This window comes from Rhincodon typus, chromosome 2, assembly GCF_021869965.1.
Source record: "Rhincodon typus isolate 14 chromosome 2, sRhiTyp1.1, whole genome shotgun sequence".
NCBI classification, from domain to species: Eukaryota; Metazoa; Chordata; class Chondrichthyes; order Orectolobiformes; family Rhincodontidae; genus Rhincodon; species Rhincodon typus.
In genome coordinates this window covers 137,718,968-137,746,030 of record NC_063333.1, presented here as the reverse complement: position 1 = coordinate 137,746,030, position 27,063 = coordinate 137,718,968, and the positions used below count along the sequence as shown (strand labels likewise).

General features: G+C 38.5%; 1 protein-coding gene across 6 annotated transcripts in view; it reads left to right on the top strand.

Annotated features, from left to right (window-relative positions):
• Positions 1-27,063, top strand: part of topbp1 (DNA topoisomerase II binding protein 1) — a 53,075-nt gene that overhangs the window by 11,582 nt on the left and 14,430 nt on the right. For all 6 annotated transcript variants that reach the window (XM_048610234.1, XM_020510473.2, XM_048610242.1 and 3 more), the window contains exons 8-19: positions 1,332-1,501; positions 1,800-1,963; positions 3,349-3,593; positions 6,394-6,713; positions 8,277-8,449; positions 11,575-11,786; positions 16,094-16,395; positions 17,620-17,796; positions 19,442-19,548; positions 19,660-19,783; positions 21,103-21,246; positions 25,118-25,217. In XM_048610234.1, coding sequence (XP_048466191.1) covers positions 1,332-1,501; positions 1,800-1,963; positions 3,349-3,593; positions 6,394-6,713; positions 8,277-8,449; positions 11,575-11,786; positions 16,094-16,395; positions 17,620-17,796; positions 19,442-19,548; positions 19,660-19,783; positions 21,103-21,246; positions 25,118-25,217 — 2,238 coding nt within the window. The remainder of the gene's footprint in view (positions 1-1,331; positions 1,502-1,799; positions 1,964-3,348; positions 3,594-6,393; positions 6,714-8,276; positions 8,450-11,574; positions 11,787-16,093; positions 16,396-17,619; positions 17,797-19,441; positions 19,549-19,659; positions 19,784-21,102; positions 21,247-25,117; positions 25,218-27,063) is intronic.

The following is a 27,063-nucleotide window of genomic DNA, read 5'->3' as shown; positions in this document are numbered from 1 at the left end:
CCAGCAACTTTGTTTTTGTTCCTGATTAGTTTTTAGTTCACTGGTTGATTCGTAGGGTCCAGGATCTATCTTTTTCCTTTAGGTTTTGGAATTACCTTTTTCAGTGTAACTGAATGTAGTTTTTCTGCTCTTTTGACAGAGTATTGGAAAGATAACTTAGCGAAAGAGTGGATAGGGAGAGATTTTAATGCAGCCAGTTTCTGGAGAGTTTGCTGCTTCTCTGTTTACATTTCCTTCATGATTTTGGTGCAGATTATCGCAGACCCCATCAGAGGATTGTTACTTTGCCAGTCTCTCTTGATCCCACAACTGATCATGCCAGTTTGTTTGGTCTCTGTGTCTTGGGGACACTATGTTGTCTTTTATGCATCAGTTAGCTTCACTTGTTTTTTTCAAATTTGGAAACAACTTTTTGTATGTTCTCCTCTTTTAAAAGCACTATTTGTTTCCCTCATTTTCAAACAAAAGCAGAATACTCCAGATGCTGGAAATCTGAAACAAACACAGAACGCTGAAGAAATTCAGCAGGTCTGTCTCAAAACGTTAACTGTTTCTCTCTCCACAGATGCTGTTCTCTCCACTCCTGCTAAGTATCTCCACCATTATGTTTCTTTCTCATTTTCAATCCACAGTCCAAAACTACAAAAGATGAAATCGACCTTTTAGAAGTTTATAAAATGAGGGCTATAAATAGAGTTAATGGTAGGTGTCTTTTCCCTAGGAAGGGTAGATTTCAAGACTGGGAGCACATTTTTAAGGTGGGAAGAGAGAGATTTTAAAAAATATGAGGAGCAAATCTTTTATACAGAGGGTGGTACCTGTGTGGAATGAACTTCCTGAGGAAATGGTGGATGTGGGCAAATTAACAACATTTAAAAAGCACTTGGATAAGTACATGAATAGGAAAGGTTTGGAGTGATATGGACCAAGAGCAGTCAGGTGGGACTAGTTTGGTTTGGTATTATGTTCCGCATGGATTGATTGAACCGAAGGGTCTGTGTCTGTGCTGTATGACTCTGTGACTCTTACATTAGTTGCACACTTGATGCTGTCAGTTTTCACCTGGCATTATAGGAGAGTATTTTGAGATTGTAATTTTGTGCTGTACTCGCAAAATATTGTATTCCATGCTGCAGTGCCATCGTAAGCTCTCCAATGTTTTGGATATTGTATAATTCCTTGGATTTTATTTTGTTTCAAGAATGTACTATTGGAAAAATATATATTTTTAAAAGTTTGCATATTATGTAGATAATGAACTAATATTGGACTTAAGCCAAGAATGCACATGATGTAATTTTCCCTTTTTCTCTTCCTTTACTAATTATTAGCCCGACCCCCCTCAGATGTGAGTCATATTTCCAGTATTAGCACAAGCTGTATAAATGAATCTACATTCTCCTCTGCCACGGTTGCCAAACTTGAACCCCCTGATGACCATCTTGAGGCAATAGATCTTGATCTTGCTGAAGTTCCTGAGGACTTGCTGGATGGATGTAAGGTAAGGAAACAACTTAAGCTGTGTCTCAGGAATGTTTGCAGTGATGAAATATTGCATCATGGCGGATAATTATGTTGCTATGAACTAGTGTGATGAACTTGTAATGCTCCTTGTTTGTGCATGCATTTTTTTGAACCAAACAGGGTTTTACTTTTTCCTCAACTATTTTGTTAATTAATCTTGTTTAATTGCAAAATCATGTATTTTTGAACTCCCAATCTGGTGAATAATTATTGCAAATAAGCTAATATTTTCAAAGATGAAGTCTGATATGTACACCCATGCATATCTTGGTCAGATCTATTTGTCTGGATTTAGTGGCAAGAAATTGGACAAATTAAGACGGATGATCAATTTTGGAGGTGGTATTCGATTTAATCAAGTCTGTGAAGATGTTACCTACATAATCATGGGAGAAGAGGATAAGGAGTTAAAACAATGTTTAAACAAAATATCAAACAGGTATAGTCATTGCATGTTTTACACTTAAAGGACAACAGGGAATGACTTAGATATAATTTAAACTGTACCATATAATGTCATTTTGCAAGAAATGGGTTACACTTGTGTAATTTTCTTTTGCTTTGTGATATCAGCAAAAGATGGAGGTACATTTGTTTTGCCTTTGTATGCCTGCTTCATATGTCTCTTTCCTGTTTTGTTTCTTATCGTCTCTGTTCTTTTGCAATTTATCTTTTTCCACTTATTTCTCATTTAATCTTATTCTCTTTCTTTTCCTCTTCCCTTCACTCCTTGCTTCCATCTCTGTTTATCTTTATTGGAATAAACAAAATTTGCAACATTTCTTGTTTCTAAGTGAGTTAAAACCAAGCAAACAAAAGAACCGGATTTCAGTCTGGGATGTCACTTGATCAATAATAACATCAGCTGGGATCATGATAAATAAGGACAAGTCATGTCAGCAATTTAATTTAACTTTTTAAAGGAGATCTCCACAGATCAAAAGGGGAAATCTATAATCATTGACTATGTGTACTTTATCATAGGGGTAGCAAGTCATGGGTCAGAGAGAAGATAGCACCATAGATTGACCTTTTGGGTATTGCATCATATAGATGACAGGAAGTATCTACTAACAGATGTCAGCTGACTTCTGGATAGGTGAGTAGTACAGCGTGAACATAGAACCATCTACTACTTGAGGTGTAAATTGGGAGCTTGTAGGTTTAACAGAGAGGTTGATGCCTGTGAATGATAAATACTAGTTGAAACAATGAAGTTGCCTTAGATTGGTCTGGTGATTTATGTTGTTTTTGTCTAGCAAACGATATGCTAGTTGAACTAGGAGATCACAAACCTGGCTAGGGGAACTAACATATCAGCAAACAGTTAAAGTTCTGGATGGGAATTGTGGGATTTGGGAGAGACACAGACTTGGGAGAGGATAAGATGCAGGATATAGGCGATACAGTAACTCGGGTGCAAGATCTTTGGTTTGAAGTAGCACAGAAATGGATAAGACACTTTAGTAGTTTTAGCATTAAACCAAGAAACGAATCACCGGGCAGGCATGCTGTGGATGCTTGTGCGTCCATAACTCTATATAAGGCAAATGCGCACAGACTACCTGTTAACCTTGGCTCCTCTTGCACTAGAAACTTATGGTATTCTGGGAAATGTAGTTATGTTTTTTCCCTTTGCCTCTGTTCTTCCATTTGCCTCTTTGATCACTCGCTCTATTTCTCCCTGTCAATCTCTCAGGTAGTTGCCATTTTACACTTGTATTCCCTCCACAAAAGTTATAAACATGAAGACATATTTTTAAACTGTTCATGTTCAGTAACTTTTCAAACAAATAATATTTGATGGATTAATATTTGCATTAGGCCATATGTGGTTACGGCAAGATGGTTAGTGGACTGCTTTTCCAAGAAGTGCCTTCTTCCTGTGGAGCAGTATTTCCATCCAAGTTATCAACCTGATATTCCAATACCGCAACGTTCCAGCAACCAAGCTCAGTTGACTTTAAATGGCAGTAAGGCACTAAGAACATCCACAGTCAGTCCTGGCAGACAACAAGAAGCAGATGATGATCTCCTATTGCAATACCTTGAGAGCAACAGAACTATAGGTTAGAGATTGATCTTTTTCTGTTCAAATTACATTTCAAGAGATGTACTGTTTTCTTTCCCTCAGGGACCTGAATATTGTGGGGATTTTGCTACATGTCTTTCCATCTCTGCTTGAATTTGATTTCAGATCAAATCTCAAAGATGTCTACGTTTTTAGTCCTCTCTGGTTGGAAGCCTGCCAATCGACTGTCTTGAATTTGTTTGCATGACTACCAAAATCACTTTGCTGCACCACTGTTCCAAATGTCTTGCCATTTGTAAAATATTCCGACTTGTCCAGTCTGGATCCGCTTGCCGAAATTAAACTCCTGGCTGCCATTTTTTCCTCGTCACTATGTCTGCCTATGTCCCTGTCTGATTTCCCGATCATGTTCCTGCAGCTAATTGCATCTTCTAACTTTCAGTCACCTGAAAACATGAATATACAAATCTCTATTCCTCCATTTGAGTCATTAATATTATGTTGAAAAACTGAGGTCTTTAAGTCCTCTTCAGGGTTTTATCCCAATACTTTTGGTTTGGGACATTCACTAACTCCTTACTCTAAAGTAATCCAGTTTATTCTCCCCTTCTCAGGAGCACTGCTGTGTACGTGCATCTCCATGCTCAGACTTCACATTACTTCCCAAAACAAAGTAAAACTGAAATAAAAGCCTCTCCCTCTGAACAACATATGGGTGCTTCCCCGAGGCTTGAAAAAAACTCTGCTACTTTCTTTTGACTACCATTATACTCCCCTATTGAGCCCCACTTTGACTTTTCTGTATCTTGACTGAATTCCCATTTTTTTTGTGTGGGGGGAGCGATGTTAATGGGTCTTTGTTGTCTAGAAGAATGGAGATGTGTGATAGTTCATATGTTGACCCTTTACCAGATCGTGACAAAATTATGTATTCCATTTGTCATTTTTATTTCTGAGCTCTGTCTCCCTTTTCACTTCCACCTTTTTATCTTGACTGCTATTTACACATGGTTACATTTTTAAAAACTTTTTATGTTGCAAATTAAATTTCTTCTAATTTCCTCTGTCAGTAGTGGCTTGGGTTTATCAAAATAGACGTAGCCATGGATCAGGACAAGGATTTTAATCCACTTGTGGGATTTGTGCTTCGCTAGCTGGGCCAACATTTATTGCCCTTGAGAAGAGCTACCTTCTTGAACCACTGCAGTTCGGGTGCTGTAGGTCACCCCATAATGCTGCTAAGGAAGGAATTCTAGGCTTTGACCCAATAACTCTGAAGGAATAGTGATATATTTTCAGGTCAGGTTGTGAGTGGCTTGGGCAGGGGTGATGTTCCCATGTGTCTGCTGCCCTTGTCCTTCTTGGTGGAAGTGGTCATGGGCTTAGAAGGTTCTGTCTAAGGAGCTTTGGTGAATTTCTGAGTACATCCTGTAGGTGGTACGCACTGCTGCTACTGGGAGTTGGTGGTGGAGTGAGCAGTTATTTGTGAATGTGATGCCAATCAAGTGGTGATTTGACCTGGATGGTGTCAAGCTGCTTGAGTGTTGTTAGAGCTGCACTCATCCAGGCAAGTGGGAGTATTCCATCACATTCCTGACTTGTACATTGAAGATGGTAGACAGGCTTTGGGGAGTCAGGAGCTAAGCAACTTACTGCAATTTTCCCTAGCCTCTGACCTGCTCTTGTAGCTACCGTGTTTATATGGTGAGTGCAGTTCAATTTCAGTTCAGTGGGAGCCCCCAGGATGTTTATAGTTCAACATTTGACTTGATGTTTTTAGCTTCACAAAGGAAGTGCTGATGTTCTAGTTATTTCACCAGCTGCATTTGTGGCCAAGCTTGCTGCTAGGTGGAGCCAACTGCATGCATAATAACTCCTTTGGCTTGATATTCATTTATTTTTGATTACACCTTTTAAGTTCTTTGGGATGTTTTTAGTGGTAATGTTGGTAAATGAAGTTTTTGCTGTTTGAGCTAGGGCAGCACTTTCTGTTTTCTTATTGGTTGAATCAATTCTGTGTTTCTGTCAGGTAATCTGTGCGTAGATAGGCTGCCTTTCTTTCTCAGTGGAATAAACTGCATGAATGTGTATGAACAATAGCAGTATAGTGTTAAGCTTTTCAAATTAAGAGACAGGAGTAGGCTATTCGCCCTCAAGCCTATCCTTTCATTCAACAAGAACATGGCTGTTCTGCCCCAGGCCTCAACTCTTTCATGTCAGTTTATCATAGCCCTCAATTTCTCATTTTTCAAAAATTAATTTACTTCCTTTTTAAATACTTGCAGTGATCGAATGTCAAAATAGTCTGGGGTGAATAATTCCAGACATTCACTTCCCTCTGGGAGAAGAAATTCTTTCGTATCTCAGTTTTGAGTGTTCCCTGTTCAAGAATACTCTGCTAGCAGAAACATCTTCTCAACCTTTTACCCTGTCGAGCCACTCAGAATCTTGTTTGTTTCAATAAGATTGATGTATAAATAATCACGTTCTTAGCATGTAACAATGCATAGCAAGTAACACTTTAAGACTCAAATCTGTTGACATTCATTTTGGACTTGGAGGCTTTTGACTTAAAAGCCTACATGAACAGAAATAGATGGTGTGACATCATGGGTGCAACAGTACATTTGCAGATGTATCACGATGCCATGTTGGGAAGAGCAACTCTGTATTTCATCAGCTTCTGTGGCAGCACGCTAGTACTCTGAATGGGGTTTAGTTACAATTTACGTTGTTTTTATGCTTTTAAATTAGAATATTGGATCCTTCTACCTTTTCCTTCATTTTGTCTACAAATAGAGCTAAATGTTAATTAAACGTTTTTATGTTTGATATAGTTGGACCTGAAAATCAAGATAAAACACGAAGTAACTTCAGTGACACTCTCCACAAAACTGAGTATCAAAAGAATCAGTCAGCAAATACTTCCGCATGCGAAACAGAATCATGTGCTGAGCAGGGAGTTTTTTGGAGCAAGAAGTTTCTAATTTTTGGCTTTGCTAATGAAGATGAAACCTATATGGCTGAATTAATTCAGAGCAATGGTGGAAAGGTGCTTCGGCCCCACAGTCGGACTGTTGCAGACTATGCTGTTGTGCCTTTATTGGGCACCCAAGTAGATGCAACTGTAGCAGAAGTGGTTACAAACACGTGGCTGGTAAGAGAATGTAAACTAGTGACATTTTGAAACTGGTAACTGTGCCTCTCAACTTTCATTTGTTTTTCAAACAAATGTGGATATATTCATTTTGCTGTACAACATCCGAAAAACATTGTTTGGAGCATGTTTCATTCAATTCTGTCTTTCACACTACATTGGAAATAATTTACACCAAAACTTAATAGAACAATATAATCATAAAACTATGAAGAGGTATTGTGATTAAACTCTGCAGCTTCAATTTTATTTTGCTGAGGTTTGTTCATGTAAGAGCCTTGTAGGAAATTATGACCTGTAAATGGGGAAGGTTCAGTAATTAAGCTGATAGTACATGTGAGACAAATACTGCTTAAATTGATCAGGTTGATTGTTACAAGTGTGATATTTAAAATAGATGCTAATGGAAAGCTATTCTTTTTTTAATTAAGATGTGAAATTTAATTAAGCCAGTGATGAGAATTACTTGCTTACAATTTCAGGTTGAAGCCTATCTCATGGTAGGGAGAATGACTTTGGTCATAATAGTTAGTACCATCTGCCCTGTTCCAGTCACTGTCTAATAATATACAATGGGTCCAACCTGGATATAAACCATTCAGCCCAAACACTCTGTTGACATTCGCCCTGTACGTGGACGAGTAATATTACCCTATTCCCATATCCCTTCATTCATCCTCTTTTCCTTCATTCAGTTACCAAAATGAAAGTTCAAACTTTGTGGCCTTTGCTCTCCCAACCACTGACCTTGGAAGTCAATTCTGCAACTTCACAACTCTATTAAAAACATTTATTTCTCTAAATTTGAACTAAGGGAAATAGGCTGTTTCTATCTAACTTGACCTTTGATAATTTTAAAAATTCTACAGTATCATCCCATAATCTGTGGTGTTGTAATCAAGAAGAGCCTCGGTGTTTAGGCCTTTTGTTATTTTTATGATTCCGCATTCCAGTAAATCTGTGCCATATCTTCTGTTGACCTTTGTGTCAGGTCCTTCTATAGTGTGGAGCACAATACTGCATATAGTACCTCCTAATTGAGGTTTGATTAAACTTATATACAGGCTAGTAATTACCACTTTCCTTTTATGTTCTATACCTGTAGCACCCCAACTCCCGTACTGTTTGCATTTTGAATAATCCTGAGTGGTTCTGCTAAACATATATAATCAAATGGAAAAAGATATTTGTGATAAAGCATGTGATTAAAATTGACTTTTTGTTAAATTTGGGATCATTAACAATGTTTTCCTTGATTACTTTGAAAGAATTTAGTTGTTTATTCAATGTTTTAAGAGATTCCAGCCAAAATCAAATGTTGATGATCTAATTCATAAAGTAGTTACAGTCGTGTGTGTGTGTTGTGTCCAGTCATAAATACAAGTTGCTAGTTGGTTTTTCATTTAACACTTTTGAAATCTGTCACTTTTTTTCCTTTGGGAATGACTTGATCAATATTAGATTCTTTTGGGTACAGTAATCTGTCTTCATATAATTTTGATAAATCCCTTTTTATCAAAGGAATATTTTTCTGCTGCCCCAGTCTTTCTCTTTGTTTTGCAGGCAATGTGCATTGATCAGCAATGTGTACTGGCTTCACAGTCAAATACCTTATTCACTCCTATATCGATCGTGGAAGGAAGCACACCATTGGCTGACTGTGTGTTGTCTGTCAGTCAATTTACTGGGGTTGAAAGAGATGCACTACTTAACATTGCAGAACTACTTGGAGCACGGTAACTGCCAATGAGTGCATAAATGCACAGGCTTTCTACTTTACAGTTGGTATGAAACCATTACAGTAAATCAGTATTGTCCAATACACTTGCCACAACTCGCAACTTGCCACTGATTTGGCAAATTGATACTATTCTTCAGGTGAGATTTTAATAATGTCAACCTTAGGAAACCAAGGCAGCCCATTCAACTGAAAATGTGGTATCACACTTTGTTTGACACAATCTGCAACCATGTCAATAGTTAGTAGAGAATCCCTCAGGGAAAGCCATTCTTAACATTACAACAAACTCATTCCATTAAGGTAAAAAAGTAAAAACATGCTGAAATTATTTTTTGCTCCACAACAGCTGGATGCTGCATTGTGATTGGTTGCTAATATTAAAAACAAGTTCTCTGACAGAGCTGCTATCACAGCAAAGTACACTATTGCTTACCTTTTAGTCCTCTCCCTCAATTCCAGTTCATCACTGGGAGGTGATTACAAAATTTATTGTATCCTTTGCATATACAGGCAGTGCCCGGGTTACGAATGGGTTATTTTCTGATGTGGACGTCACTGGCTGGCCAGCATTTTTACCGCCTGTCCCCAGTTGCCTTGCAATTTAATTTGCGTGTTGTTTAAACACTGGTTTGCCACTAGTTTTACAGTACAGTATTTGAAGAATATAACATCTTCTTAGATTTTCAAACATTAAAATTATTATCCTTTTATGCATTTTTAAAGGCAAAGGCACCCCAGACTGAAGAGATGTGTGCTGAGTGTAATGATCCTGTGCTGGAACACACTGCAGAAATGGCAGTGGATGCTAGATCAGTTGTTAATTTTAAATCTGAGACAGATAAACCTTTGTTAAGCAAAGGGATACGGGCCAAAGGCGCATTATATGGAATTAGGCCGCATGATCTCATTGAATAGCGGAACAGCCTTGAGGGGCTGAATGGCCTACTCCTGTTCCTATATAAGCTAAACTGTAATTTCCTGAATGAAATCTGTCTAATTTGTATTTGAATAAATCAATACAGTCTGCTTCCATCAGCGAGCATTTTCCATGGATCTACTATTATTTGACTGAAACTGATTCTGCTGATTAAGCAGAGGCTGTGTTCTCTGGTATTACTGTTCTGGAAAAGCTGAAACAGCTTGTCATGTCATGAAACTTTGGAATCCCCAAATACTGTAGCCTTACCACCACTCAGCCTTGTCTGCTTCAGTAGAAACACACCTAATTCATTTGATCCCTCTTCATTTCTGCTCAGTTATTCTGGTTGCTCACTCCTATGTCCTTTCAATGGCTGCAATGTCTTTTACATGCTCTGGTGACCAGAACTGTGCACAGTATTGTAAGTGTAGTTGCACCAATGATCAATGAAGTAGTAATAATTCCTTGCTATTTTATCTTGACATTGACCTTATAATGCACCCAACAGCTGGTTTGTTTGGTTCGGGCAAGAAGGAAGCTATTCAACCCTTGATGTCTACACTAGCTCTCTCTGGAAAAGTAACTCCACTAGTCCCCTCATTCCCCTGCCATTTCCCTGTAGCACTACAAACTTTGTTTTGAAGGCCACAATTGAAGCTTCTTCCACACCACAATCAAGCAAAGCATTCCAGATCCTCACCATTCACTGTTTAAGAAAAGAAATTTTCGCCTTTCCATTGTTTGTTTACCAATCACTTTAAATCGCTGTCTTCCAGTTCATGATCCTTTCACCAAGAGAATCAGATTTTCCTTATCTGCTTTGTTCAGATCGTTAATGATTTTGAAAATCTTTGTCAAAACGGTTTAATCTTCTTTTCTCCAAAGAGACAACCCGTTTATCTGATCTATTCACGTAGCTGAAGTTTCTCATCCCTCGAGGTATTCTTCTGAAGCTTTACTGAACACTTTATTGTGGTCTTTAATCTGTCCTTCTTAGAACTGCATGCAGTGCTCCAGCTGATCAGGGTTTATATACGCTCAATATAACTTCCTTCTTTTTGTTCAGTGTCCATCTTTATAAAGCCCAGGATTCTGTATGCTTCACTAATCACTTGCACAACCTGTTCTGCCCCTTCTAATGATTTGTACATATATGGCACATGTCTCTCTCAGCCCTTGCACATTCTTTAGAATTGTACCCTTTGTTTGATATGATCTATCATCATTCTGACTACTGAAATGATTAATTTCATTACCTGTATAATGAACTACTTTTTGGGAGTGATAAAGCATTCTTGCAAAATTAAGTCACAGGAAATAATGTACTATTGCAGCAAGAGAACCATCTTTTAAAAATTTATGCAGGTAGATTCTACTTACTGTGAAAGTGCTCTTAGAAACAAAAGGTTACGTATTAAACTGCAAATTAAAAAATTAGATGGTGTAGGAAAGCATAAGGAAACCATTCAGTTACACTAAATTATAAAATGGCATTGCAAAATATAAGAAAAGGCAAAGAAATTGCTATGTCCTACTTGAAGCTCAGTGTATTTCCTGTGTTTGTAGGATTTTGCTTGGAGCCATCTCTAGATTTAGTTTTAGATTCAACTTTGTAATTACTTTTATTTTGGTAACTACCATGCTTGAAAGAATCAAATCACCATTGAATACATTCACAATAAACATTCTGCTTTATTTTGCGCATTCATAATTCTGGACTAGGCACACAACATTACTTACTGATTGCAAGTATTTTTAGTTTAAATTTATTATAAATCAAGATCCCTTTCATTTTCCACACAAGTTATCTTCTACTAATTTATATAATAGCAAGTAAAGTAACGAGGCTGGAGGAAAGGCAAAATGAGATAAATCAAAAATGGACCTTTATGTGATTTGTACACAGCTTCAGTAACAGGGGGAGGACTGCTTTGACATAGCATGTTCTTTCTATTTTCCACATGAATTTTAGCTATGCTGTTGGGGAAAAGCCAGTCCTTCCAAGTGGAGGAGTAAATAAGAAGGTTAATTCCTGTGAATATCATCCTATACCTGAATAGGTAGGAATCTGTGCCTTTCTTCTCTGTTGACTTGGATATGATACAGGTATAGGATAATGAAAATGAATTTCGTTTCTTAAGCAGAGTACATTAAATGTCTTAAAGCTAAACTTTGTGGCATCTGTTTTTTTTTGTTTAAAGGGTGCAAGAGTATTTTGTTCGGAAAGCAAATTTGAAGAAAGGCATGCTTGCCAGCACCCATTTGGTCCTACAGGAGCCACAAGGCTCCAAATATGAAGCTGCAAAGAAATGGAATTTACCAGCTGTGACTGCTGCTTGGTTATTTGCGTCTGCTCAATCAGGGAAAAAAGCTGATGAAAGCAAATTCTTTGTGGAAAATGCTATCAGTGCTGGTAAGCATTGAATTAACACTTGTATGTTTTATTGTAGTTTAGCCTATTTGCAATATATAGCTGCTGAAGAGAGAGATGATTAAATTGTTCAAGCTAATTCCTAGCCTACTATCAAGGAATGTACCTTATCCATTTCATTAGGTCATTATAGCCACTATGCTTTTGCTAAAATTTGTGAAGTACCCCAATCCTACATTATCAATACCACAGGTTAGGTTACTCCTCAGCATTGTTTTTCTGTTGCCTGTCAGATTATCACCTTCATTTGTTTCTGCCAGTGGGCTGTTGTGATACCTATAGATCATAGTGTATAATTTGACCCACCATTTAGAGGACCCCATTATCTTGGCACCAAAAATCATGACCTATACTCTGTAAGTTGACCCCCTTTTCTGCAAAGACATGATATACTCACATTAGGAATTGGTCTCAGTTTCACACCTCAGAAATGTATCATTTTATCCACTTTTATAAGACAGCACATTGGATCAAGCAGGTGTTACAAGCTGTGTTGCCAGGAAAATGCACGGGACATTAAGATATGTCCACACAGCACAATGTGCACGGCAAACAGCAACAAGGAATGAAGTTTGAAGCTAGCTCTGAGCTAAAAGTTGTAACATTTGCTAACTTGTGAAATAACTGTGCTGCAACGAGGGAATTTGATGATAGTGAAATCTGGTGTGAGGTTGGAAGAAGGGGGAGTCTGTCCTGAAGATGTCCCAAGTTCAAATCTGCAGTGAGGAAAGGGACCATTCATTTCTTTATCTCAAGAAATCTCTATTGGATTTGGATCTTCCTAAATCATCGGATAGTTACAGCATCACCAGAAATGCACTGAAAATGTACGCTTAAGCAATCAAACCTTGATTCCAGCTAAAATTTCAAAGCAACAGTTTTTTGTTATAGCTGTTTTATGGAACAAAAATGTCTAATGTTGCGACAAAACACCAAGTTGACTCAAAGACTAACAACAGATGTCAATGTCAAAATGATCAGATTCCAGTGATTCAGCATTTGCGGCAAAAACACAAGTATCAATTACGTCACACCAAAAGCATGGATGTAACTCTTATGAAGTTTGATATGCGCAGCAGCTGAACTGTCAGGTGGAAGGTTTTGAAAATAGTTCTAATGAAAATCACAGGCTGTGAGAAGACATGATTTATAGTAGTACTAGCCTATATAGCCAGTGGAGCAAAATTAAAGCCAATTGTAACTTTGAAAGTAAAACTGCCATAAGTCAAGTTTTTTGCAAGGAATTTTATCCATGTACATGGTAATGATTTGATGGATAGAATGAAATCATGAATTGATAATTATGGGAGGATATAGACAGGCTGGCCAGATAGGCTGATCGTGGCAAATGAAATTCAAGTAAGGTGATGCACTTGGGCAGGACGAGCAAGGCAAGGGAATACATGATGAACAGTAGGCTCCTAAGAAGCACCAAGGATCAAAGGGGCCTTGCTGTGCATGTCCACCCGTCTCTTAGGGTAGAAGGGCAGGGAGATAAAGTAGTTAAGGCATATGGGATAGTTGCCTTTATTAATCAAGGCATAGAGTTTAAGAACTGGGAGGCCATGCTGGCACTGTGTAAAACTTTGGTTAGGCCACAGCTGGAGTATTATGTGCAGTTCTGGAATCCACATTATAGGAGGGATTTGATAACACTGGAGAGGGTGCAGAGATGTACCAGGATGTTGTTGAGTTTTAGTTATGAAAAGAGATTGGATAGACTGGGATTGTTTTCCTTGGAGCACAGGAGATTGACAATGGACATGTTTGAGAGGTATGAAATTATGAGGTGTAGAAAGGGTAGACAGGAAGAAATATTCTCGTTGGTGGAGGAATTATTGACTGGGGGCATTGATTTAATGTAATAGCAGGAGGTTTAGTGTGGATGTGAGGGGAGAAAAAGTTTTACCATGTGTGGTGGGAATCTGGAACTCTGCCTGTAAGGTTGGTAGATGTAGCAACCTTCATAGTGTTAAGTAGTATTCAAATGTATACTTGTGATGACAGGCCTATAAGACTGTAGACTGAGCGCTAGAAAACGGGATTAGAGTAGTCAGGTAGTCGTTTTTGACTGGCCCCGATTTAATGGGCTGAAGTGCTTTCTTTTTGAGAGATGTGGGCGTCATTGGCTGGGCCACCATTTACTGCTTATCCCTCGTTGCCCTTGAGAAGGTGGTGACGAGCTGATTTCTTGAACCACTGCAGTCCACTTACTGTGGTTTTTCCCACAATGCCATTAGGGAGGGATTTTCAGTATTTTCCTTCAATGTCAGTGAAGGAACAGCGATATGTTTCCAAGTCAGGATGGTGAGTGGCTTGGAGCAGAAGTTGCAGTGGTAGTGTTCCTGTGTATCTAGTGCTCTTGTCCTCTAGGTGGAAGTAGTCATGGATTTGGAAGGTGGTGTGTTGTCGGGCACGTACAGGTTTCGTATAACTGAAGGTATCAAGAGGTGTCTGTGAAGAAATAACACCCAAATTGTCATTATACCAAGTGGCCAATGGCAAGCCATTCAAGGATCTTTTGCATGCCACACAAAATAGGTGGATTGTTGATGGAAAAGAAAAATAAGCATTTCCCATTTTGATGATTTGTGTGATTTTGTCATTAAATCATGGGTTGCTGCTAATGCACAAATTGTCATCTGATCCTCCAAAAATGCAGATTATTTAGTGGAAGGAAAGGAAGATAATTTGTTGTGGAGGAATGATTCTGAAACTGAAGGAACCACATCTGATCAAGGGTGGGATCCTTGTGATGATGCTGTAACCAAAGGGACTCAGAATTAATTTGATTAACTGCGTCAGCTGCTGAAGATGCATTCCATGGTTTTTAAAGCATCTTGATTGTATTTAAAATTATGCTTGTTTGATTGAATGAATTCTACGTTTTTACTTTGAATTATCAGTGTTAATTTCCATCACGTTTTGAAATGCTGACCAACTGCACTAGCACTGACAGTTCATTGAGGTCGACCACTGTTTTTGGAAGGATTTTTTGAGGCTTTAAAGATTGACATATTCAGCACATTCTATGATGAAAGTTGCATCCTCTGCCTTTTTTTCCTTTCAAACAGACACTTTTAAGTGGAAAATTAAATTCCTTCTGTCATAATCTGGTATATAATATCATGTGACAGGTATGAGGGAGATGATTTTGTTTCTAGATACAAATGAATTATATGCAATGAACATGTAACAAAAGGAATGAAACTGCCAATCATTAAGTTCAAGAATCAGAATGAAAATGATTTTTGTGCTTGAGTTCTGGGCAGGGCTTGAACCCACCATGCTCTGACATGGGCAGCAACGCTCTAGCTACAAGATGAATTAACCTGTTTGATTGGCAGGCCATTCATCATTTTTAACATTCACTTTCTCTACATAGTAGCAGCAGTGTGTACCATATACAAGATGCACTTCAACTCTCTGAGACACCTTCTGCAGGACTTTACAGACCCAAGACCACTAACACATTGAAATACAATGGCAGCAATGCATGGGAGTTCACAACACCCTCAAGTTCCCATTTAATACATCATCCTGTCTTTAAATTATATCAAAGTTCCGTCAATGTTCCATGGTAAAATCCTGAAACTCTGTAACAGTACTGTGGGTGTACCTGCACCACATGGATTGCAGCAGATCAAGAAAGTGGCTCATCACCAGCTTCTTAAGGGCAGTTAGAGATGAGCAATAAATGCTGGCCTTGCCAGATGTGCAGATATCCCATAAAAGAATTTTTGTTTTTAAAGTGCTTGTGACTGAGTTACAGCAATACTCCAATATACTTCAGACCTTCCCTGCAAAAAGAACGTAGGTTCTAAGTGACTTCAATTTTAAAGAACACAATAAAACGCAATTGGCCTGGGATCTGTTAAGAACACAGAGGAACACAGTGGTCATGTTTTATTGTCTTAACAGAATACACTAGGTTTACATTTAAAACCAATACTGTTGCGTAAATGTTTAGTCTCAAATTTTCAATGAATAGAACTAAAGGTGTCAGTAATCTTACACCGAGTTTCAGTGATAAAAGCAGTATGTGCTGGATAAACTCAGCATGTTTGACAGCATCTGTGCAGAGAGAAACAGATTGAATGTTTTAAGTTGAATATGATTGTTCTCCAAAACATTCGGTTTTGCTTTATTTCTGTTTGCATTGTTTTATTGTGTTTTTTAAGATTTTGTTTTGTTGTTTGCAGCTTGATTTGACATATGCTGGAATCTAACCACATTCAGTTATGGTTAAACATTTTAACATGTTTTTGTAATATCTTTCATGAAAAAAGTTGCTGAAGTGAATCAACCGATCACGGTCTCAGATATGGACAAAGTGCCAAAACAGATGCCTGAGCATCCCTTGTCCAAACTGAAAAACATGCAGAACTCTGCTGTGAGTCCACTGGATATAAAGAGGTTCCAGAGTAAAGCCTTCCAATTGGTCTTATCTCAACAAAATAGAACTGAGATGACAGAAAAGAGAGCAGACGTAGGAGTACCCAGCCAACAAAAAGAAGCCAACTTGCTACTTGACACACCTTCAAAATTCCTATGCAAGGACAAGCTCTTCAAGCCATCATTTGATGTTCAGGTACCAGCATGTCCTCAAGTGCAAGACAGATTAAAAAGTTTTAAATGCAAGCAAATTTAAATTTAACGAGTCTCTGCTGTCAATGAACTTGGTAGTGAGCACTTATAGAATGGATAACTTGTTGTCAATTTCAGGCAAAAGTGGGTATCAACATTTCAAATTTGGATCCTTTATCATAGCAAGAAGACATTGCTCATGAACAGCATTTAAAAGAACAAAACATAAGGAGAGGGAGATAAACTGCATAAATGAAAGGAATAGTAAAGCTAAGTGCAGAACTGATACTGTCATGAGGTATTAAGATACATATTTCGTGGAGTGATAAAGGACCTAGAGAATAGATAAAGAGCTCAAAGAGGTAGTTCAGCAAGTAGATACAGAAGCATGGGAAACTGACAAAGAGGCTTTGCAGGTAGTCTGACCTATTCCTAATCTTATTTAAATGTTTAAGATCTGACAAAATATTTCATTCTCTTCAGTTATAAACTACCTATTGTTTACAATGTTTTCTGTTTCAGGTTCAAGCATCTGTAATGTTTAGCTTTTTGTATGTTAACTTATTCTTGCATTTTATTTTGTGACGAGCACGTGGTTGAACTATTTTAATTGCACTTTTAACCCCCAACCAGTAGTTCCTGACTGAGCTCCCCTCTTTTTAACTCTACCCCTGACCTACCCTTGCTATTCTTTGCTTGTTTCTTCCTAGCTTACCTATTCCACTGCTTCAGAACCTGATTAAAAAATACATTTCCACAAAAAACAACAAGATAAATAGCCAGCTAATCTATTTAAATGATGTTGCTTGAGGGAAGAACATTAGCCAGGATATCAGGAGGATTCCCAATTCCATGATAGAATGACATGCCACAGGCACAGGTTTCCATTGAAAAGTGCAATCGCCATATTTCTGTGTAATAGTGTAGTAACCATTACTGTGTAATAACTCACTGAGTGAAAATGATAGACCATAAGCTGTATGTTTTATTTAAATAACTTTGAATTCTATATTCCATGTATTATTATATTCTTAATAACTAACATTTTATACTTCAACCTAAATAAGCTATTATTTATTCAATGTTACAGTAGGAAAACTACTCGGTAGGGAAACTCTGGTTTAACACTTAATATTGACTAACTAAAAAGCTTACTATTTGCTTTGTTCTTGTAATTGAAAAGAACTGAATCTTTTGGTGTTTTATTCTACTGTGATCTTTCCTGCAGGATGCATTGGCAATTCTGGAAACTCCAAAGAATCCAGATCAGCGTAACAGAAAGATGAGTACTCCGCTATCTGAAGTCATTGGCAGGAATCTAAAAGTAGCCCTGGCAAATAGTACACGGAACACGATAGTGCCATCAGCAGCCAGCCCACAACTTCATGTGTCTAAACCAGCACTGGTAAAATAGAAGTGACATTTATATTTTAGGCAAAACCAATACTTGAAGAAAGCTGCTTTTGTATTCCTATTCTAACACTCTAAATTTAAAGTATTTTGGCATTGATTTGCTTTCCTGTTCTCTCCACTTGTGTTCTTCATCTGCCACTGTACACCCAGGTTGCTAGAGGCTGTTTTGAATATTATGACTCTACTGTGCAATTTAAGACAATGCTTCCACTTCCTGTCAGATTTCAAACAGATCAAGTTTACTTGTAGAGTCATAGAGCCATACAGCACAGTAACAGACCCTTCGGTTCAACTTGTTCGTGCTGGCCAGACATCCCAATCTGACCTAGTTCCATTTGCCAGTATTTAGCCCATATCCCTCAAAACCTTTCCTATTTATATACCCATCCAGATGCCTTTCAAATTGTACTTTACTCCACCACTTCCTCTGGCAGCTTGTTACTTGTGCGTGAAAACCTACCCCTCAGGTTCCTTTTAAATCTTTCCCCTCTCATCTTAAACCTATGCCCTCTAGTTTATTTCTCCCTCACCCTGGGAAAAAGACCTTGGCTATTCACCAAATCCATGCCCCTCCCATGGAGCATTGGAGGCTGTGGGGTGACCTTTAGAGATTTATAAAATCATGAGGGTCATGGGTAGGGTGAATAGCCAAGGTCTCTTCCTCAGGTTAGAGGAGTCTAAAACCTCTGGGAATACATCTAAAGTGAGAGGGGAAAGATTTAAAAGGGACCCGAGGAGCAACCTTTTCATGCAGAAGGTGGTGCATGGATGAAATGAGATGCCGAGGAAGTGGTGGAGGTGGGTACGATTACAACATTTAAAGGCATCTGGGTGTGTACATGAATAGCCAGGGTTTAGAGGGATGTGGGCCAAATGCTGGCAAAAGGGACTAGATCATTTTAGGATATCTAGGTCGGTGCGAACGAGTTGGACCGAAGTTTCTGTTTCCGTGCTGAATAACTCTATGATTTTATCAACCTCTATAAGGTCACCCCTCAGCCTCTGACACTTAAGGGGAGAAAAGCCCCAGCCTATTTAGCCTCTCCCTGTAACTCAAACACTCTCCTGTCCCAGCAACATCCTCATAACTCTTTTCTGCACCTTCTCAAGTTTAATAACATCCTTCCTATAGAAGGGTGACGAGAATTATATGCAGTATTCTAAAAGTGGCTGCACCAATGTCCTGTATAGCTGCAACATGATGTTTCTAATGAATCTTCAAATCAGTGTGTTACAGTGAAAAAGTAGAATATTTGACACGCCAAGCCTTTGCTACTGGTATGCTCCATTGAGCTTGCTTCCCACACCTTGAAGTTCTCTTCTTTCAAACATGTGCATTGTTAGTCATTATCTACTTCTTCAGCATTATGTTGGTAAAGTACAAGTATATTAAACCTTTTCAGGAGCAGTGAGCAAGCAAATTTGACGTGGCCATGATTTGTCTTGTACTTTTGTTTATTGACGCTACAATCTGTATTAGTGCAATACTTTGAGCAATTAAATTTATCTTTAACCGAGTGATTTTCCACAAATTGGAGTCTTTTCTCTCTGTTTTGTAACAGCCTCCTTAAAACCTAACCAAGACAAAGTGCAATACATTTACTATACCTCTTGTTTCTTTTCTCAATTCTTTATAGGAAGAGCCTAAAGTCCTGGCAGATGTTGTAATTTGTGTGAGTAAGAAACTTGGTAAGAAACAGGGGGATTTGAATGCAATTGCAGCCTCCCTGGGAGCAGATTACAGGTATTTGTTTACAGGTGCTAAGAAGTCACTTCTCAGTATAGATGTTTCCTATATCACTCAGTTTAAAATGAACTTTACACTCCAAGTTACACATTGCATTTGTGTTTTTAGATGGAGTTATGATGAAACAGTAACCCATTTCATCTACCAGGGGCGGCAGAATGACAGCAATCGAGAATACAAGTCTGTCAAAGAAAAGGGCATACACATCGTTTCTGAATATTGGCTGTTTGCCGTAAGAGAAATATTTTTTCTATTTGCAACTGTCAATCTGGGGCCTGGTTAAAAGCTATTCGTAAGCCATACACTCTAGACTTCCAAACTGTAATGCATTATAGTTACTGGGTTCTAAAGGACTTAAAGGATTATGGTATATGGTATGTGTATGGCACATGTAAGGGTGGCATTGACAGTAAATGCCAGTTATGATTGAATTGAGTGACGTAGCAGGCTCAGAGGGCTTACTTCTATTTTTTGTATTCTAATATTAACTATTGATCACAAATTATTGATCTTTCATAAATACTTTGTTTCATTTTTATTTCATCAATGGTAGTTAAGAGACATGGATAAAAAATTGATATTAATGGTAGGTGTTTTGCTGTCTGCAGAGCTGACCTATTTTCTGCTAATCACACCTACCATTAATAACAATTCATCTCTATCCCTCCTGTATTTCATTAAATTCCCTTTGCTTTTTGCTCTGGGCACCCTCACCATCAGTTCCACCTGCCCCTCCTCCCCTTTGTCTACAATATAAAAACATTAATTTCTAGTCACTTAATGTTCCAATCTGACTCTTCTTTGAAACTCAAACTCAAACTCAAACTCATTCCATACATGTTACCAGGCTTGTTGAATTTCTCCAGCACCTTCTGTTTTTATTACTTTAACAAACTTAAACGTGTGAAGCAAATCCTGTCAAATACTTCTTACGTTCTTTTGATGCTGCTGAATTTATGCCATCAAGTTACCAGCTTCCCAATAAGTATCAATAGTTTACATTTGATTTTTAGCAAATTTGGGTTTTGTCCACAAGGATAATCGATGCTCCTGTTTAATATCTTAATGTAAACCGTTACTAGTATATTTCATTTCCACTTTTGTTTACTTTTCTGAATGAAAATTCCATTATAAATATTGTTTTTATGCATGAGTGAAATTCATAATAGTAACTTGGCTCGAGAACTTTATAAACTAAACTAGAAGAACTAGAAAACTGAACAGATTTACAGTGCATATTTATAGGCTTGGAGTTATAAACATGGGCTTAGCGGTTAAAAATTGGCTAATTAACAATTTGCTTGGATTAATATTGCTGTTTGGAAATTATATCCTTAGTTTATTTCTGTGAAATTTTCAGGCATTTTGTGATTGCTGTTTTAAGTAAATCTGTAATATAGAAATAGGCTATTTGGCCCATCTGATTTCTGATGGTCTTTACACTCTACATGAGCCTTCACCCTAGCCTCTTCATTTAACTGCCCACTGTAATTTTCTAGTTTATGAATAGTTTGTCAATTGGATCGCTAATTCTGGAACTCTTTTATACAGTGTGCTGATGAACAAAGGAAGGTGCCTGAATCTCTCTATCCTCACACGTATAATCCACATATGAGTTTGGATATGAGTGCAGCTCAGGAAACCAGAGTGTCCACTCGTACATGTCTTTCTCAAGCAAGATGCAGAGATGAACAGGTATTGTAGAAATACAGAATTTGTGCATCACGCTCCAAAGAAGTACTATTCATTTCATTCCACAATGAGAAAAATGTGATTTCAGTAGTAAATATCCAGGAGCTATTTAAATGTCACATGTATATCTTACAAACATACCACTTCACAAAGCTGGTTGAAGGTACAATGTTCTTTATGATTGAAACCTTTATTCATTCACAGGATGTGAATGAATTGTTCTTTTGCAGTGTTCTTAGTCATTTACATTTTGCACTACCTCCTAAAATGGAATTATAATATTGCCTTAAAATGCAAATATCTGTGTCTTGCCTCCTCTGCTTATAATTTTTGCTTCACCCTCTGTTATATTAGATTTTTCCTCTACCCTCTGTTATATCAGAATTTTTCCTCTAATTTCCCACAAAGCATGAATCAGCAATAGCTATGCCAGTAGGCTAGATGTCTCATACTATGTTTTCAGTCTGTATCTTCATCTCATTAGCTGTGTGGCTCTTAAACATGAATGTCAAACTTGACAAATATCCAATTTCCTTGCACCTCCAGACAGTTGACAAGGAGTGATCCAAATTAGGATACTGAATTTGCATTGTCAAATTTTTCCTAAATGCTGTCCATTCTCAGGGTCAGCACAACTATTCAACCATTTAGTTCATGACCAATTCAGGATAGGAGCAAAAGGAAATTTCTCAATGCCTTGAGAAAAACAGCAAGCTGATGCTGCATCAGTCAGAATATCTGTATGTTCGGTCAGGAAATAAATTAGATGTTAAGTGTATCAGCTTCCTTTGTTGAATTTACAACTAGCTACACTCCCACCTGGTACTCCTTGGGCTTTGTAGGTAAGACATTTTACTTTTAAAGTCTTTGAGTAAAACAAATTGACACTCCAATTTGGGACATAACTTGTATAAAGGACAGGATTGATTAATGTGAAGTTGTGGCGTTGTTAACACTAAGTGCATTTGTTGGTATGAAAAGATTGATCAAAACAATTTCTTCTGTTGGGGGAGTCCAGAATAAAGGAATTAACCTTAAAATTTGAGCAAGGTCATTCAGACATGACGTCAAGAAAGGCTTCCTCATATGAAATGGAGTTGGAATCTGTAACTTTTGCTTCCAGAAACTCATTGAGGCTAAGCCAATTGGAAATTTCAAAACTTGGGTTGCTAGATTTTAGTAAGCAAATATATTGAAGGTTTTGAAACTAGGAAAGGTTGTTATAATTAAGATGCAGACAGGTTGTGGTCTGCATAGGCTTAAGGATCTGAATGACCTATTTCTATTCCTATGAAGCTAAGCACATCATCCTATCAAGTCACAAGTTTCTCTGGATTATGGTTCTCCGTCAAATATTAAATACTTCTGACCAAGACCAAAAGGCTAACCATGCTTTGCTCTGTGCTAGTTAGCGCAACTACTTAGACTGTAAATGTTTTCTGCAATTTAGTTTAAGTAATTTTAATTTTATAAACTTTTTAGAACTCTGAAACACCATTGCCTTGACTTTGAGAGCTTCACACTCTATCAAAAATAATAGACTAATCTATCATTGCCCTACTGCTTTAAGTATAATGTATATGTGGAACACCTCGTCAGGAGGAAGAAGGAAGCTTACTTAAGGTTGAGGAAGCAAGGATCGGACAGGGCTCTAGAGGTTTACAAGGTAGCCACGAAAGAACTGAAGAATGGACTTAGGAGAGCTAGAAGGGAGTATGAGAAAACCTTGGCGGGTAGGATCAAGGAAAACCCCAAGGCTTTCTATACTTATGTGAGGAACAAGAGGATGGCCAGAGTGAGGGCCAATCAGGGATAGTGGAGGGAACTTGTGTGTGGAGTCAGAGGAGGTAGGGGAGGTCCTTAATAAATACTGTGCTTCAGTTTTCACCAGTGAGAGGGACCTTGACGTTTGTGAGGACAGCTTGAAACAGGCGGGTACGCTCGAACAGGTTGTCGTTAGGAAGGAGGATGTGCTAGAAATTTTGAAAAGCATGAGGATAGATAAGTCCCCTGGACCAGACAGGATATACCCAAGCTTACTATGGGAAGCGAGGGAAGAGATTGCTGCCCCTTTGGCAATGATCTTTGCATCCTCACTATCCACTGGAGTAGTACTAGAATATTGGATGGTGGCAAACGTCATTCGCTTGTTCAAGAAAGGGAATAGGGATAATCCTGGAAATTACAGACCGGTCAGTCTTACTCCTGTGGTGGGCAAATTATTGGAGAGGATTCTGAGAGATAGTATTTATGATTATTTGGAAAAGCACAGTTTGATTAGAAGTAGTCAGCATGGCTCTGTGAGGGGCAGGTCATGCCTCACAAGCCTTATTGAATTCTTCGAGGATGTGACAAAACACATCAATGAAGGTAGAGCCATGGATGTGGTGTATATGGATTTTAGCAAGGCATTCGATAAGGTTCCACATGGTAGGCTCATTCAGAAAGTAAGGAGGCATGGGATTCGGGGAAATTTGGCAGTCTGGCTACAAAACTAGCTGTCCAATAGAAGACAGAGGGTGGTAGCAGATGGAAAGTTTTCAGCCTGGAGCTCAGTGACCAGTGGTGTTCCGCAGGGATCTGTTCTGGGATCTCTGCTGTTTGTGATCTTTATAAAAGACTTGGAAGTGGAAGTGTGGGTTAGTAAGTTTGCCGATGACATGAAGGTTGGTGGAGTTGTGGACAGTGTGGAGGGCTGTTGTAGGTTGCAACGGGACACTGACAGGATGCAGAGCTGGGCAAAGAGTGGCAGATGGAATTCAACCCAGCAAAATGTGAAGTGATTCATTTTGGAAGGTCGAATTTGAATGCAGAATACAGGATTAATGGCAGGATTCTCAGCAGTGTGGACGAACAGAGGGATCTTGGTGTCCACATCCATAGATCCCTCAAAGTTGCGACCCAAGTTGATAGGGTTATAAAGAAGGCGTATGGTATGTTGGCTTTCATTAGCAGGGGAATTGTGTTTCAGTGCCGTGAGGTTATGCTGCAGCTGTATAAAACTCTGGTTAGCCACATTTGGAATATTATGTTCAGTTCTGGTCACCTCATTATAGGAAAGATGTGGAAGCTTTAGAGAGGGTGCAGAGGAGATTTACCTGGGTGCTGCCTGGACTGGAGGGCAGGTCTTATGAGGGAAGGTTGAGGGAGCTAGGGCTTTTTTCATTGGAGCGAAGAAGGATGAGAGGTGACTTGATAAAGCTATATAAGATGATGAGATTGGATAGTCAGAGACTTTTTTCCAGGGCAGAAATGACTGTTACGAGGGGGCATAATTTTAAGATGATTGGAGGAAGGTATAGGGCAGATGTCAGAGGTAGGTTCTTCACACAGAGAGTGATGGGCATGTGGAATGCGCTGCTGGCATTGGTAGTGGAGTCAGATACTTTAGAGACTTTTAAGCAACTCTTGGATAGGTACATGGAGGATAGTAAAATGTAGGGTATGCAGGTTAGATTGATTTTAGTAGGATAATAGGTTGGCACAACATCGTGGGCCGAAGGGCCTGTACTGTTCTATGTTCTTACATGAATTGCCTCAGTCCGGAATGTGTACACTCATGCTGTAGGTTGACATTTAATAAAAACAGTCCTGATGAAAGCTCCTAGTCTGAAACATCGACTTTTCTGCTCTTCTGATGCTGCCTGACCTGCTGTGTTCCTCCAGCTTCACACTGTATCCACTCTGACTTCCAGCATCTGCAGTTCTTGCTATCTCCTAGTCATTTAAAAAAAACAGACTTGCATTTGTTTGCGTAATTTTGATGTGTTACCATTTGTTACTTTGAAGAAAATCCAAGCAATGAGTTATTAAATGTGGTTTCATTTTTGTCGGTTTTCCAATGCAAAGAAATGATTACAGTCACTTTTGACAGACTTGTGGTATGCCAGAGGCTGAGGAACTAGAAAGTGAAAATGATGAACAGCCGCAAGTTGAGATAACTCTCCAGGAGAAACAAAATGAAGAATGTGGAGGTGAATACGATCAGTTGGTGATCATGCAGCAAGTTCATTCATTTTACTATTTGCTCTTTATATCTAGCTCCCGTTTAGAGGTAAAGCAATATTTCTCATGGTTAAAGAAATTAATGTTGCCAATAATAGGAGGTGTGGCCCTGACATATTTGTATAGTTGTATACTTTCCCATTTAAACAAGGGTGCTAACCCGTGTAATTTAAATTGTTTAAACTATGTACTAATGTATGGTATAGAAATACCATATAATTGCATTAATCTGTTATTTGCTCTTACTTCAAAGCATAGGCTAAAATAATTCTGGACAATAGTTTGTTGTGACCCTGCACCAGAATTTGTTAGTTTCTAACCAGACTTGCTGAATGATTGAGTCCATATTAACTCTGATATGGTCTGACCAACCAGATTCCTTAGATAGAAATGGCATTGCAGTTACTTCCAATAAAAAAGGTTGATTGACCCATCATGTCTGCATCATCTTTTGTGTTGAAGCAATTTTTAAAAAATTCCACTGCCCTAGTCTCTCTCTGTGCCCTTGTATTTTCCTCTGGCTCGAATATGTATGTTTTCTCTTTTAAATAAGATATACAGTGGTCTTTGCTGTGCACCTATTCCTTTAGCTGTGTGTTCAGCTCAGCTCTGTGATAATGCTGGTACCACTGAGTTGGAAGGCCGTGGTATCAAACCTCACTCTAGCGGTGAGCCTGACATTTCAAACTAACAATCTTGCATTTAAACCACACTTTTCACAACACCAGTTACTGAACAAGTCCGTTGGTCCATGAAATTAGGAGAAGTTGGGTCAGGCAGATATGACAGGTTTTTAATAAGCATCTTAAGGGAGAAGAGAGAAAGGTTCAGGGAGAGACTTCCACAGGTTATAGCTTTGGCAGCTAAAAGATGAAAATTAGGCATGCACAAAATTCAAGCATTGAATACGAGCAGAAATCTTGGACGCCATGAAGGAATTTTAACACTGATTAGTCACTGTTCCTGCTTATTGGCCCTGTCCGTACTTCACGTTGTCTTTGGAAAGACGCAAGTAGATGTCCGGTAGGATTGATGTTTTATATGATGGGATCAGTTAGCTCAGTTGGCTGGTTTGCGATGCAGGAATAGTGCCTTTACTGGCTGAGGTCACCACGAAGGTCCCACTTTCTTGATTTTGTCTGAGGCATAGTGACTCTAGGCTAAACCCACTACTGTTGTCGTCTCTGTAATGAGAGCAGTCCTATGGCCCTGTGGGGTCTATGGCGACTTTACTTACTTTTAATCCTGTAATGCACCATCTTTGAATTGCTGATTGACATGCATGAATGTATAAAATTATCTTCTTTGCATGACATCTTTTCACTGTTTTTCAATATTGAATCTCAAATGTCTGTCAATTTTCCATATAAACTGTAGATCTGTGGTTAATTCGTAAGTCCATTATATATGACACAACCAACATTTAGCAGAACAGAGAAGACGTGGTGCGCTGTCAAATGTCAGCAGCAACATCATTCCATGATTCTAGGTTTTGGCTGCAATGTTATGTTATTCCTCCACCACTGTCTTTAGAAGCCATTAGGTCAACAGCCTTGCCAACAATGCTCACATCCAATGGTAGAATGGAAAGAAATCTTCTAGTGTGGCTAGCGGCATGAACGGAATTGGAATTTCTAAAAGTTGTTTACGCACACCTAAACATTTTCTGGTATTTGGACTTTGGAGCACATGGTTATGTTTAATAGTTATCAGAAATTGAAAATAAACATTTTGTCATCAAACTAATGGCAAGTTTAATGGAACTCAGCATTATTAGTGTGTAGCGACCCATGATATCCAGTGAAATGCCAATTG